Source organism: Sceloporus undulatus, chromosome 6 (assembly GCF_019175285.1).
Source record: "Sceloporus undulatus isolate JIND9_A2432 ecotype Alabama chromosome 6, SceUnd_v1.1, whole genome shotgun sequence".
NCBI classification, from domain to species: Eukaryota; Metazoa; Chordata; class Lepidosauria; order Squamata; family Phrynosomatidae; genus Sceloporus; species Sceloporus undulatus.
In genome coordinates, this window is record NC_056527.1 from 145,952,371 (window position 1) to 145,967,789 (window position 15,419).

At 55.9% G+C, this 15,419-nt stretch overlaps 1 protein-coding gene across 1 annotated transcript; it reads left to right on the top strand.

The window, feature by feature from the left end:
- The first annotated feature begins 1,657 nt into the window (after nucleotides 1–1,657).
- BCL9L (BCL9 like) lies at nucleotides 1,658–14,899 on the top strand. Its single transcript, XM_042472331.1, is given in 8 exon segments — nucleotides 1,658–5,102; nucleotides 5,640–5,765; nucleotides 6,678–6,876; nucleotides 7,489–7,573; nucleotides 7,894–8,592; nucleotides 8,594–10,211; nucleotides 11,194–11,454; nucleotides 12,193–14,899. Coding segments are annotated over 8 exon segments (4,377 nt in total). The 5' UTR covers nucleotides 1,658–4,780; the 3' UTR covers nucleotides 13,260–14,899.
- Nucleotides 14,900–15,419: the final 520 nt, after the last annotated feature.

The following is a 15,419-nucleotide window of genomic DNA, read 5'->3' on the forward strand; positions in this document are numbered from 1 at the left end:
GCAGGTTTCATGTGATGGGAGGTTTAGTGGGCTGGAGTTCACACCATCAAAAGCTTGCGTCCGTGGCACTAGTCCACAAGAGGAAGAGGCGCCTTGATCAACCGGTTGCACCTTTTATGGGGCCGTGGGATTCTCCGTCCCTTGCAGCAGAAATAGCAACAAAACACACCGCTTTCCTTTCCTCTCAGGCAGTTGTTTCTTTTCCGGTAGCTGGTTTTCTCTTTCTCAGTGCATCAACCCTGGAACTCTTTGCAAGCCTGTGATTTTTGTTAATGTACTTATGGGGGGGGGGAGAATGAATTTTAGGCTGTCGTATATAAGAAAGGACTCTGCAGCCACTGGCACATTTGGGTGAGGCAGGGATCTTTTGTCTCTCATCTCTGCTTCTGTCTTGGCTTGAATTGCCATCAGGGCAGGACTTGACCATGGCAAAGTGCTCTCTTGTCCCTTCCTGGTGGCTCTTCTTTTGTGCTCTTGAGTTGGTTTGTTCGGAGGATGACCAAGAGTAACTCCGCACCAGAGTAAATGAGGAGAAGCTGGGTTGTGCAAGAGCAGCCGGGAGGCGAGGGGTGTCTGGCTTCCTGGCAGGGGTCAGAGGAGCCTTTGCTGTGGGGTTCCTGGCATCGGGGACTTCCAGCCCTGGCAGCCAAGAGGGTTTCCCAAATAGACTGCCCTCTCTCCATAAAAACATGCAGAAGTCTCTGAGCCAATGCTGAAGCAGGGGGAACGTGGCCCTTGCTTGGGCAAACGGAGGAACCACTCCTCCTCACCCAGGGTCACACAGTATATATTTACCCACTCTTCCATGCCAGCATTTTCTGAAAATGCCAGCCACAGATGCTGGTGAAATATCAGGAATAAACTCTTATAGGACACGGCGATGTAGTCCGAAAAACCTACAAAAAACTATAAAAACGGAGGAAGCTTTGCTAAATGTGTATTAAGTCTTGTCTCCCAATTAAAAACAATGGAGAAGGGAACCCTCCTCCTCCTGGTGCCAGGAAAATGCACCCCAACTCCTTTCCAAAATACTTCGGGAATGTATTTTCATTTCTCTGTTAATTTCTTTTCTATCCCATCTTTCTCCCAAGGTGGGTTATTGTATACATTAAAACAAAATATAGCTCAAACACAATGATGATTAATGAATTTAGAAACAATTAAGTAAACCATCCTATTAAAACACAGTATCCTTATACTGTAGTTTATTTATATGTAACACAGTGTAAAAGCATTAAAATACAGTTTTACAGTACAGTACACCTAATACCAGGGGTAGGCAACCTTTTTGAGCCGGGGGCCGGGTTGCTGTCCTTCAGGCGACTGGGGGGCCAAAGCCGGGGGTGTGTGGAGCTTCCACCCTCCGGGGGCCAGGCCTCCTCCTCTTTGCCGGCCCCTGATGGGACCCCAGGCCCTGTCAGAGGCCAGCAAAAAATCTGGCGGGGGCCACCAGCGCTGGAGGCCTCCCCCTCTTTGCCAGCCCCTGACAGGGCCCCAGGCCCCATCAGAGCCCAGCAAGAAAGCCGGTGGGGGCCGCCAGTGCTGGAGGCCTCCTCCTCTTTGCCAGCCCTTTTGCCGTCACCGGGGCCCTCCAAGAGGGCTCCGGTGGCGGCAGTGAGCTTCTGGGAGGCCCTTTTGCCGTTGCCGGGGCCCTCTTGGAGGGCCCCAGTGAAGGCAACCAACCTCCCAGAGGCCCCCTGCCACCGCTGGAGCCCTCCTGGAGGCCCCCAGCAAAGGCATCGGGCCTCCCAGAGGCCCCCTGCCGCCGCCAGAGCCCTCCTGGACGGTGCCAGCAACGGCATCGGGCCCCCTAGACCTTTTCTGTGGTCGTGCGAGACTTTGCCTCTAGACCGTCGCCATTTTCCCCCACGAAATGGTGGCAAAGTCTCGCGCGACCTTGGGGAAGGTCACACGAGACCTCGCTGCCATTTTGAGGGGGGAAATGGCAGCACCCAGAGCGGCAAAAAGCCACAATCGGTGGCGGCAGCGGCAGCAGCAGCCAGGAGCCGTCCGAAAGGCCTCCACGGGCCGCATCCGGCCCGTGGGCCGGAGGTTGCCGACCCCTGCCTAATACAGTATATGAGCATTAAAAACATAATGATAAGGCTAAAAGTCCAGGACTGTCTGGAGAAGCCATTCATTGCCAAGGCCCTGTGTCCATTTTTGTGCTAGAGGAAGGAGGGGAATCCCTACTTGGTCCCACATCATTCAGAGCAGTGGCCTTGGGCCAGTCACACTCTCTCAGCCTAGTCTGCCTTGCCAAGCCATGGTTTGGATAAGAGTGAGGGGACCTCAGCCCTGAAGGCCAACTGAACCTGACCCACTTGGAGGAGAGGTGTAGTGTAAGAAGGGCAAGGTGAGCAGTCATTGCTGGAAGATGCAGCAGGCACTGCGCATCCCAGGTTTTGGGGTGGTCTGCTTGATTTGCTTCATTTCTTTTGTTATGTCTTTTTATCCTTCCAGGTGGTGAGCAAGCACATTGCGGGGGGGGGGGGGGGGAATAATAAAACTGTTAAAATCATCCTGCTAAGTAAACATCATAGCAACTTAAAAACATAAATAAAAAACAAACTAAACAACATAACTATTATCATCACAGTAAACACAACAATTAAAACCATCACATTAATGAAGTAAAAAAATAAAGCTGTTCAGATGGAGAGTTTGAAGGCAGGTGTCTGCAAGCAGCGAGAGTGAAATGGATCGTAACCCTTGAGTGACTCGCAACCCACCCTCATAGGATCATAGAGACCCAGAATCCTAGAGATGGAAGGGTCTCCCAGAGGTCATCAGGTTCAGCCCCCTGCGCAATGCAGGAACTCCAGCTAGAGCATGGCCTTTCTCCCCACCTATCCAGACATAAGGATTTGGCGTCCCAGCAGGAAGCAGCAGGAGAGCCTTGCTGGATGCTGGTCCCTTATGGGAAGACCAGACGCTGCAGTGAGAAGCCCACTGGGTACCAGAGCATCCTCCTGCCCACATCTCCAGAATAGCAGCTGGCCTTGAGAGGCGCCCTGCCTCTTTGACTGGAGCCTATTGTGACTAGTAGCCACAAAGATCTTTTTTACCCACGAATTTGTCCAGCCCTTTTAAAGTCTGTCCAGCTTTTATGGCCATTTTGGCATCTGCTTTTGTGAATTTTGCCCCATAACTCTGCACTGCATGGACTCCTCTATCACACTCTTTACCTTCAGTAGATGGTCCTAGTACTAGAACCACCCAGGTTCTAGTATTAGGACTATTAGAACTGAGGGGGAAGAAGATCTGCCTTGAACCTTGGTTCATAACTGCAGCGTAGGCCATTTTTTCTCTGTGAGTAGCCACCAGATGCTTTTGTGTCCAGTGGAAGTAAGATTGGCTGTTGGTGACTAGTAGAGGCAAGTGCCCTCTCATGTTTGGCTGTGGTGGCCCAGGGAGAGTCCCCTCCAGGTTGCAAGTGACCCTCTGAGTGGGCATGTGTGGGATATGGGGTGTGCAGAGCTTTAGGGTCTCTCCCAGGGGAGGGTGCAAAGGCCCATTGCGGTTCTGTTGGCATATTTGCCCCTTGGAACTCGCCTGTGCCGCCCTGCCCACACTAAGGCTGCCCCAAGGCGGAGTCTGCAGAGGCAAATCCATTCTTCTCCGACCCCACCGCACACACACACATGCATGGATGCACACATGTGCGGCTGCCGTCATCCACTCCTCCTCCCCACCTGCAGTAGGCTTTTCTTGCAGTGGGCAGCATGGAAATAAATCTCTCCTGGTATGGAGCAAGAGGTATAAATATCCCCAGAGTGATGTGATCTTTCCAGCTGCTATTAATAGGTCCCCAGAGACCCAGCCAGGCAGTGCGACAGGCTGGCACTTAAAGGGACAGGGGGTCCCTCCCTCCTCCCCCCCCAAACTGCTGCTGTGCAAAGAAAATTAATCGCCTTCAGGGGGAAAGGGCTCATGGCTCCCTGGTTAGAGGTTGAGGCAGCAGCCCAAGCCATGGCGGGCTGGCTGGGCAACTGGCCCTTCATCGGCGGTGACAGCCCCGGTCCCAGTCCCATTTGCCAGCCCTCTCAGGGTTAGCTGGCTGGTTTGTTGGGCCCAGCTAGTTCAGGAGGGATGTCTGACTAGAGTTGAGGGGCTATGGGACCTCTGACCCAACCAGGCCCCTGCTTCTCCCCAAAGAGGTGAGAAGTGTGTCCTGAGGAAACCTTTCCCCATAAGAAGGAGGGCAGGCCAGCAGGCAGGCAGGATCCCTCCCTCCCTCCCTCTTCTGCTGGAGATTGGAGCCTGGCTGGGAAGGAGGGGAGGTCAGTCTGTGTGACAACCATGGAAGGAAGGGGACGGCCAAGCATCTCCCTCCCAGGAGCTCTTGCTGACTTTTAAATGTCAGAAAAGGGGTGGGGGTGTGCCAACCCCATAGAGTGGGAAGGTGGTTGGAGTTGTTGATGTCATGTGGTTGTTGTCTTCTCCTTCCCCAGAGGAGGCTGCATTCCAGCGCCATTGCTTTGGTGGGCAGTGTGGCATTTTCTCATTCCCCAAATCCCCCCCCCCCGACTGCAGCCCCAGGTGACCCTTTGGGAAGAAGAAAGGTCCACTAGCCACGTGGGAGCCGTGGGCAAGGAGTTGGGCATCATGGCAGTTGGGTTGGATGTGTAAGTTGGCCCCAGAAAAGTATCCACATTGCACAGCCAGAGCACTTTGATTCCACATCCAACTGTGGATATGGCTCCTGTGGAATCTTGTGATATTTAAGAGCTTCGAAAGAGCTACTTTGAATTCTGTAGAGCCAACATGAGTGAGCTCTATGGCAGAAATCCCAGGATTCCATAGCAAGTGGTATCAAACTATTATAACTGCAAGGTCAGCTTCTGGGCAGGAGGAAGTTGACCTCCAGCCTCCCGCATCCTTCCAGCCCTGCTCTGACCAGTCTCCTTTTTCTCCTCCTTTCCTCCGCCCTGCCCTGCCTCATGGCTTACTCTGCCCCACAGGTGCCTTGCCCACAGGAGAGAGCAGCCGCTGCCTCTGCCTCTGCCGCAGGGACTTGGAGTTGCCTCCAGAGTCGCTGCCCGAAGCCTTTGCCAGTCCAATGCACCCTGACAATAAAGTGACCAACCATGGAAAGACAGGTAACAGCGGCACCCCTTCCCGGCCCCATAATGTGAGCCCAAGCCCCACCTGCACCCTAGGCACCAAGGCCGTGGGAGCCATGAGCCATGGTAGCGGCAGCGCTAGTCGTGCCAAAGTCAGCCAGCCAGCCACCCCTGGAAACTCTGGTGGACTAAAAAGTAGCCTGGCCCCCAGCCCTGTCTTTGGGGCAGTGAAGGGCAAAGCAAAGCGGGAGCGGAGTGTCTCGGTGGACTTGGGAGAACGGCGGCGGGAAGACAGCGCTGCCTCACTGGACAAGGAGCTGACAGGTGAGGAGGGGGCCAGCAGGACACGAGCCTCCTGCCCAGCCCCCCCGCCTCCTTCTGCCCTTCTCAGCTCCAGTGCCCTCCTTTCCACCGTGGCCACAGGAGCCCTCACCAGGCAGGAGGGTGGGTCACCCTTGGGAAAGGTGGCATGGCCTTCATTGCTTTGGCTCCCTGTCCCCCATGACCTCCCACCCTCATCTGCTGTTCAGTCCAAAGGAGAGGCCGACAGTGTCCTTTCCCCCTCCCTCCCAGGAGAAGTGGCCCCTCGGAGTAAGCGGCGCTGCGTGCTGGAGCGGAAGCAGCCCTACAGCGGTGACGAGTGGTGTTCTGGACCGGACAGTGAGGAGGACGAGAAGCCCCGCGGTGGCAGCGCCCACAGTGAGTCCCTTGAGCACATGGGCAGGGGGGATGCTCGGTTTGCTTGTGTGTGCACGCACCTGGAGTGTGGGCCTGTGGGGCAGTGCTGCTCCCTGATGGCTTTTAAAGTGGTTGCATAGCCTGCCTATTGAGCAATATTTTCGTAAACCGCCAAGATTGCAGTGAGCACACACCGAGACCCTCACCAGAAATCAGTCCAGCCTCCTTTGCAAGATGCGCACAAGATTTCTCTGGTGCCATTACCAGCCTTGCCTCAGTTTCCCAAGCCCTTAACACCAAAGAATCTGCCTGTGGTTGCCTTGGATTCTTGCCTCTTTATGGGTTGAGGGAGCTGATATTTTTATTCATTTGATGAAGCCGTCTGTGCTCCCCGCCATCAGCCAAAAACCCAAACAAACCAGTTTTAGAGAATTCCAGTTGCATACTACCACCTGCCGGATCCTTGGAGAAGAGCATCCCAGAGCTGAGGAAAGGGGGATCACCATCTCAGTTGCAAAGGAGGCTTGCATACACATAACACACACAAATGCACTCACACATTCATGCACATTCTGCCTCTTGTGGCTCAGTTCTGGTCCTTTCGGCACCATGTGTCCAGTCTCTGATCCCTCTCCTCTGAACTCTCCTGCAGCCCTGCTTTGCTCTGTGCTGGTTGTTCTGGTTGCTGCACTATCCATGTGCCACAAGCACAGCCAGTTGGTCTCACTTTAAGTACTGTGAATCCTGTATCCTATCGACTACTGGGATTTGTAGTTTGGGGGAGACAGCTCTAGTGGGCTTCCTTGGACTGCTGCACTAGAGCCTTCATTGAATCAGCACTGTGACTGTTGAAGTGGGATCAAAGTGGGATAACTGTGCAGTGTGGATCCCCTCACGGTCCTTGAGCTCACCCTCTCTGTCTCTCCCTGGCAGACTGTAACGTAGCAGAGTCGGCAATGAGCTCCAGCTCCCAGCTGGGCCCAGGATCCAACACACTGCCAGCCCTGAGCGAGAACAATGCCTCCGGCACGCCACACAACACAATCCCGGGCCTGCGGTCAGATGCCGGCAATGGCGGAGGGAAGCAGGCGCTTCAGTTTGTCTATGTTTTCACCACCAACCTTGCTAACACGTAAGCCTCTGTGTTTCCGAGTGGCGTTGGTTTCTTCCAGGCATCCCTTTGGCCTGTGGCTGCTCCACACCCAAAAGCCAACTAGGAAGGGCCTCAGCTTTATAGACCTTTGTGAAGTGGCTTAAAATCATAGAATCATAGAGTTGGAAGAGACCTGAAGGGCCATCCAGTCCAACCCCCTTCTGCCATGCAGGGACTCTCAATCAAAGCATACCCATTGACAGATGGCCATCCAGCCTCTGTTTAAAAACCTCCAACGAAGGAGACTCCAACTCACTCCGAGGGTGGAGTATCTTCCACTGTCAAACAGTTCTTTCTGTCAGGAAGTTCCTCTTAATGTTGAGGTGGAAGCTTTTTTCCTGTAGTTTGCAGCCATTGCTCCGGATCCTATTCTCTGGAGCAGCAGAAAACAAGCTTGCTCCATCCTCAGTGTGACACCCCTTCAAATATTTAAACAGGGCTATCTTCCAAATCACCTCTTAGCCTTCTCTTCTCCAGCTGAATATACCCAGCTTCCTAAGCTGCTCCTCTTAGGGCTTTCGCCATTGTGTCTGCCCTCCTCTAGACCAATGAGTTCTCTCTCTCTCTCTCTCTCATTCTCTGTGCCCACAGGGCTGCAGAGGCCGTACTCCAGGGCCGGGCAGACTCCATCCTGGGCTACCACCAACAGCATGTGCCCCGGGCAAAGCTGGACCAGGTAAGAGTGGCTGCTAGAGAGCAGAATAGAGTTTGGGTCCCATTCTGTTGAACTGCTAAGATGGAAGGGAAGGAAATGTACAGATTTTGGATTGGAACACCAAGCAGCTCCCTAATCCCAGATAGCCACTGGTGAGGAATGCTGGGGACTGCAGGGTACCAACACTGGGATGGGGAGATGCACAGTTCCCACCCTGCTGTGGACGTTTTGGGCTGGTAGGGGCCATGCTCAACTGTGCATCCCAGGGAGGGTGCTGTATCAGTTAGAAAGGAACATTTCCCCCTCCTCATGCTGATGCTGATCCTCCTTCTTCCCAGCAGGCCCCCCTCCCAAAGGTGCAGGTTGCCCCAGAGCCGTTGTCCATCAATCCGTCTCCTGCTGGCACCCCACACGCTCCACCCGCCATGCCGCCCAGCAGCCAAGCCCAGGGACCTCCACCTGCTCCGGGGACCCCTTCCCAGGCCACAGCGCCCCCACCCCTCCAGGGACTGGGCCAGGGGCCCCTCTCAGCTCCTGGCAGTCTCCCCCAGGAGGGTCCCCCCGAAGACGCCCGCCGGGACCTGACGCCCAATTCTGTGGGGAACGGCTGCAGCGGCGGCACAGCCCCTGGGGGCACTCACCCCAACACGCCCACCGCGCCCAGCTCTTTGCCTTCTGGCGGGGCCGACGGCCTGCTTGGGGAAGGTCCCAACCCAGGGGCCCCCTCCACAGGGAATGGACCCCGCAGCAGCCTCAACACAGAGGGTCTCTCCAAGGAGCAGCTGGAGCACCGGGAGCGGTCACTGCAGACCCTGAGGGACATTGAGCGCTTGCTCTTGCGCAGCAGCGGTGGTGGCGGCGAAGGGGAGCCCTTCCTCAAGGGGGAGCCAGGGGGTGGCGATGGGGGGGCCCTTCCCTCCCAGGGAGGGCCTCCCTTGCAGCCCCCTCAGGCCCCCCCACCCCCGCCCCTACCCCCTGGGACGGGCCTGAAAAAGTATGAGGAGCCGCTGCAGTCCATGATCTCACAGACCCAGAGCCTGGGGGGGGGGCGGCCTGGAGCCAGAGGGGCCGGTGCCCCCTGGAATGGACATGGGACAGCAGATGAACATTATGATGCAGCGACTTGGCCAGGACAGCCTGACTCCTGAACAGGTGGCCTGGCGCAAGCTGCAGGAGGAGTACTATGAAGAGAAGCGCCGGAAGGAGGAGCAGGTGGGCATGCATGGAGGGCGGCCCCTCCAGGACATGATGCTGCCCCAGCCCATGGGAGGCATGATGCTCCGAGGGCCCCCACCACCCTACCACAGCAAGCCTGGTGAGCAGTGGCTCCTGCGTGGAGTCCCCGTTGAGATGCAGGAGCAGCTCCAGTTGCGGCCTTCCTTCGTCGGACCCCGGTTCACTGGCAGCCAGATGCAGAGGGGGTTTGGGGGAATGCAGAATCTGCCCCTGGAGTCACTAGGCCCCATGGGCCCCATGCAGCGACCAGTGAGACCCGGCATGGCCTGGAGTGAGGAGATGCCGCCTATGGCGGGGCCGGGCAACTTTGGCCCTGGGAACTTGACATACCCACCGCCAGGGCAGGGCGAGGCAGAGCGCTTCCTGACGCCACGTGCCAGGGAGGAGATGCTGCGGCACCAACTGTTGGAGAAGCGCCCGGGAGGGATGCAGCGGCCCCTGGGCATGGAGATGGAGCGCATGATGCAAACGCACCGGCAGGTAGAGCCGGCCCTGTTTGCTGGGGAGGGTCTAGCCATGGAGTTTGGGGGGTCGCGGACCATGCTGAGCCCACCCCTGCGGGAGATGGAGCCGGGCTTGGGGGCCCCAGGCAACCTCAACATGAATATGAACGTCAACATGAACATGAACATGAACTTAAACGTGCAGATGACGCCGCAGCAGCAACAGCAGCTCCTGATGTCTCAGAAGATGCGCGGGCCGGAGATTATGCCCTCCGAGGAGATGGCTCGGGTGCGTGCCCCAAATGGCACCGGAGCCATGATGGGGACCCCTCAGAAAATGATGATGGGCTCTCCATTCCCCGGGCAAGGGGGGCAGCCCCAGCCACCACCACCTCAGCCACCTCAAGGCTTCCCTGGCATGCAAGGCCCCTACCCTGCCATGCCACAGGAGATGGGTGGCACGCAGGATATGTTCGGCCCGGAGCCTGGCAGCATGGGAAGCACCACACGGCTGAGCCACATTCCCCTGCCCCCCACCACCAGTGCCCCGTCCACAAACATGCACTCGGCCCCTGTGAGGGGTCTGGGCCGCCGTCCTTCCGACCTGGCCCTCAACGTGGGACAAATGAACTCCCCCGGTATGGGCCGCCTCAAGTCGCCCACCCTCAGCCAGGTCCACTCCCCACTGCGCACGTCCCCTTCCGCCAGCCTCAAGTCCCCACAGACGCCTTCTGCTATGGTCAACCTGCCAGCCGCCAGCACCGCCAGTGCCCCCCTGAAGTCTCCCCAGGTCCTCAGCTCTGTGCTCAACGTCCGCTCCCCGACCAGCTCTCCGAGCCACCTCAAGTCCCCGTCCATGGCAGTCTCATCTCCAGGGTGGGCACCATCGCCCAAAAATGCCCTTTCCAGCCCTGGCATCGGGCAGAGCAAGCCAACTCTTGGGATGAGTAGCTCGGTACCCTTGGGAAGCATTGAGCAAGGTAATGGGCATGTGGGCATGGGTCTGGGAGGAGGGTGCGCTATGCAGGCTGTGAGAGGAATGGGTTCATTTTTGTGTAAGAGTGAGGGGTTCTTGCATCAAAGTGTGACTGGTTTATTTGCTTTGGGTTTTTTAAAAGGGAAGACCTCACTTGTACTCTTACAACAGTGCATTGGTCCTTTTCATCAGGTAGTGGCATTGTACAACAAATTATATGTTATGTGATTAAGCCAGGTTGTGTGCATGTGGGCAGAGGATGGGTATTTTGGAGGTGAAGTATTGCAAATATAACTCATTGAAGAATGCTCTGGATGAAGTGGTTGCCTTGATGTTGGTGGTTAAAGATGGTAATTTCCCCAAGCGCTGAAATCCTGCTGCTGGCCCTAGGGTTCTTTAGTCCCAAAAAGCAATACAGGTAGTTGTTTTTATTCCAAAAGCTTCTGAAGTGTATACTTGGAGAAATTTGAATTTAAAGTGCAACTGAGGAGAGAGAACTATACAGCCCATGAGGGGTCCCATGTGGACCCTGGCCCTCACCAAGACTTTCCCAGATGCCCCTTCCCATATCCCATGTCTTTAACAATGAAAATGTATGGCTAAACATTGCATGATTGTGTGATGAATTACCATTTTGGTCACCTCCCACCCTGAAACACCAGGAAAATGGTTCCAAAAGTCATCAGAAGAGAGCATAACATCACTGCCTATTTGAGACAAAGGCCCTACAAACCTCTGTATCTCCCCTCCCTCCATTTGAATCTGCCTGCCTTCTCCTGGGCAATCTTCTTGCCTTGGAGCGGAAGCAAATTGGGGGGTGGGGAGACACCTGATGCAGCCAGTTTTCTGCAGCTGGATCCAAACGTGCCTGGCAGTGATGTTGTGCCATGCAAGCCACGAGGGTCCTGGGCCTTGGAAGGTCTGCTGGCTGAATTCTTCCTCTGTTGATGGTTAAGACCCCTCTACTGTTGTCTCTCTTGCTGCAGGTTCGGTGCCTCCTGGGTCCAGGAGCAGCTCCTCTGCCCCGCCAAGCAACGCCTCTGGTCCCCTCAACCCCAACCTGCCTTTTCCTTCTTCTCCAGATCCACCCCCCTCCCAGAATCCCCTGTCACTTATGATGTCTCAGATGTCCAAGTACGCCATGCCCAGTTCCACCCCACTCTACCACAATGCCATCAAGACCATCGCCACCTCAGATGACGAACTGCTCCCTGATCGGCCCATGCTTCCACCTGGTGCCATGGCTGGTAGGTATCTGGGGGGCGAGGTGAGGGGCAGAACTGACAGCACACCTGGGCTGCTTCCTGGATCTCTGGAGAAGGGGATGGCTGCACTAGATGGGCTGCCATGCTTAATGAATTCTCTTGGTGCCTGACCTAGCCAGAGGCAGGTGGGCTTGCTGCCCCAAATCAGAAGGTGTGCAGCGATAATAGGTGGGAGTGACAGCGGTGACCACTTCTCTCCTCCAAGGGCTGCCCTGGCTAAAGGTCAAAAGGGAAAGGAAAGAGAAGATGTAGGGAAAGAATCTGGCAGCACTATTGAGGCTAACTTATTTTAGCATGAGTTTTCATGCGTATCAACCAGCTTCTTCAGATGTAGGGGTGGAGTGATGCTAAATCCACAGGTGTGTAGGCACAGTTACACAGTTGTGAGAATGGGACACAGAAAGATGCAAATTGTGATGCTGGTTAGCTGAAGGTAGGTTCAGGAGTAGCAGTTCACTTTAGGTCTCCTTGGTGTCCTGTTAGTAACATGCATGCACATGTGTGTCAGTGTGGCTTAGCTGCACGCATTGCTCTTGGGGGGGCAGGATGGATTCTCCAGCCCCTTTTGCCCCCTCCAAAACCTCCTGCAGCTGCTGCTGACTGATGGGGAGGGAGAGAGGTGGGGAGATTTCTCCCAAGGTTGCTCCAGCAATAAACTGATGGCATTGGGGCTGGGGTCCCTCACCTAAGGAGTAATGGCTTTCTTGTCTCCTGCTACAGGCATGAACTCTGTGGGGCCACCCCCTGCCCAGAGCCCCATGGGCATGAACCTCCCAGGACAGCAGCCACTCTCTCACGAGCCCCCGGCGCCCACCATGTCCTCGCCAAGCCCGCTGGGTGCCAACATGCCCATGCACAGCAACGCACCGCCCCAGAACCCCTTGATGCTCCCCTCGGGGCCCCAGGAGCCCCTTGGCCAGCAATGTGGCCCTTCTGGCCAGATGGTTTTCCCACCACGCCTCCAGCAACCTCCCAGCAACGGTGGCAACGGCATGCCCATGGCCCCTGGGGGAGGAGGAAGCGGGCCAGGGTTGCAGCAGCACTATCTGCCTGGCTTGGGGTTGCCCCCTGAAGAGCTGCCTCCTCAGCAGCCAGGACAGATGCCTCCTCAGCAGCAGCAACAACAGCAGCAGCAGCAGCGCATGGCTGCGAGGCTGGCCGAGTCCTACCCCGCTGTGCTTCCTGGCGTGGCCTCAGTGCTCAGTGACCCAGAGCTGAGCGACGTGATCCGCCCCACACCAACTGGCATCCCTGAGTTCGACCTCTCGCGCATCATCCCTTCGGAGAAGCCCAGCAGCACCCTGCAGTACTTCCCCAAGGGAGAGGGCCAGGGGGTCTCCAAGGCACAGCCCCCCTCCAACCTGCACCTCATGAACTTGCAGAACATGATGGTGGAACAGGCTCCGGCGCGGCCTGGCCCCCAGGGCATGCAGCGTGGCATGGCCATGTGCCACCCGGGACAGGTGCCTATGCTGGGCAGGACAGGCCTGGCACCTCAGCAAGCCATGATGGGCAACAGCATGCACCAGGCCATGATGCTGCCCCAGCAGAACCTCCTGGCCCAGCAGAACTTCCTGCTCATGCAGGCCAAGCAGCGCAGCATGTCTGTCTCCGGGGAGATGTACGCGCAGCCTGGGCACATGATCTCCCCACAGGGCTCCCTCATGGGCCCCCCACCCCAGCAGAACCTCATGATCTCCCACCCCATGCGCCAGCGCAGCGTCTCCCTGGACAGCCAGATGAGCTACGGCCCGGGGGCTGGCAGCATGGCCAATCTGCCCTTCTGAGGGGACATTGCTGCTGCACTCTGGCGCTGTCTTTGGCAGTGCCGCTGAAACATGGAGGGGACCCTTTCGTCGCAGGAATGATGCCAGCTCCCATCTCTGCCCTGGCACAGAGTTTGGTTTGAATCTTTCCTCTGCGTGTGAATTTCTCTCTCCTCCTCTCCTCTCTTTCTCTCTCTCTCTCTCTCCCTATTTCCTTTTTTTTTTTTTTCAAAGAAAATGCAACCAAAATGTGCAAGAGGGTTTGGAACAGCTGTAAATAGGTTAGGGAGAAGCCATGGCAAAGATTTGCTGGCTTGGATTTGTTTGTAATTCTGTGTTTTAATAGAAGCCTCAAAAACCTGTTTTTGGAAGAAGTGTGACTCCCTGTGGCCTGGGTCTCCCTGGGCTGGAGGGCCTGGCTGCCTCTGTCTCGGGTCCTGGGTGTGATCCCAAAGGCCCAGATCTCTCTGTGGAATGGGGTGAGGGCCCATAGGCAGAACGCTGTCTCCCCAACTTCTTCCCATGCCACCCACCTCCACCCCAAAGTTTTGCTCATGAAGGGTCACCATAGGGAGGCATGGCTTAGGCAGGAATTATACATGGATCTGTCGTGGCTGGACTCTTGTTGGTGATGTGCGCTTGCATAACTCACGGTGTGCATATGTCTTGTTTTGAATGTGAGCCTTGAACCAGGGGTTGGTGCGGGTAGGGATCACACACCTTTCACAATGGACGTCTCCATTTATTTCTTCTCCGTACAAAAATTCCATACATGGACCCCAGCAATATCCATTTTGATCCATTGCTGCATCCATTGACAGGCTGAGGAGAACAGGAGAGGCAGGGGGCTGAGATGGCAAAGAAGGGACCTGTCTCGGCTGCTAGTGACAGAGGAATGAAGGGCCTTGTTTCTCTGCCCCTTGGCTCCAAGATCCCTTGAGTCCCCTCCATCCCTTCCCTGGCTCCCCATAAACCTCTGGGGCATGGGGGCTCCTGGCCCTGGGGAGAAAGAGGGGCAGAGCTGCGCATGCAAAGCATTATGCTCCATGCATGCAATGCGGGATCTTGGCCCATATGTTTAAAAGGGAAAAGCAGATTTTTACTGGAAGTTGATTCTCCACCTGCGTTGGGAACAGGGGGGCTTTGCATTTCCTTTTCTTCCCACATGTATTTCATGCGTATTTGGGACTGAGCTGCCCTTCTCAACACACCTTCACTTTCAGGACAGGTAGTGAGACATGCTATTTCTACTTTGCACCCCTTTGTCTGTTGTCTCTCACACCCCACTGTCACCTCCTCCTGATTGTTGTAATACACAAGAACAGTAGCACCCTTGTTGCCCCTTCCTTCTGCCATTCCCTCCCCTCCCCTCGGTCTCATGGTGGGGAAGTGTAGCCAAACCCTGGTCCAAAGAAAGCCTTGCATTGCCTTGTTTTGACTTTGCACTCACTGGCTCCTTTTAGAAACAAACAAATAGAGACTGAAGCTGACTTGGCCAGAACTATCCCATCTGACCTTTTGGACTGTTTTGGATCAAACTGTTTTGCAATATAGAAAAATGTATACCTTATAGGACTAAGAAGCAAAGTTATGAGAAGGTTCTAGGCATCCAGCATAGGGAGGCGTTTGCTCACATCCCATCGTTTGCCTCTCTCCCCCATCTTAGAAAAAGGGGGAAAGGGTCCACTTCTCCTTAGGGGTGGGAGATCCCTGCCCTGCCCTCCTCCATTCCCAGACCCTTCAGAAGAGTGCTGCAAGCCCTCTTCGGCGAGAGGCAGCTCCTGCTCCTGCTCTTGCTTTGTGTTGGAGCCTTGAAGTGGGGCAATGCGTGGGGCATCTGAGGGCCTTTCACAGGACACCATCACCACCAGCTGGCTCAATTCTCCAGACTGTGTTGGCTGTCCTTGCTTGAAGCCCTTGCCGGCTGAGGATGCATCCAGACCTAGGGAGTCCAAGGGAGGAGGAGGAGGAGGTGTGTGGGGCAGACGGTGGGGCTGGGGGAGGATAGGTCATTTGCCCCCAAAGTCAAAGGGCAGCCAGCCCTGGGGAAACTGGCTAGCCATCCCTGGCAGTCCAGCACCACCACCTTCTTCTTTGGATCTGTGTTTTCTTCATCAGCCGTAGGGTGGCCCATTGGCTTTGGCTGGCCAGGCAGATGGTGGCTCAGTCCTCTGCCTCTCC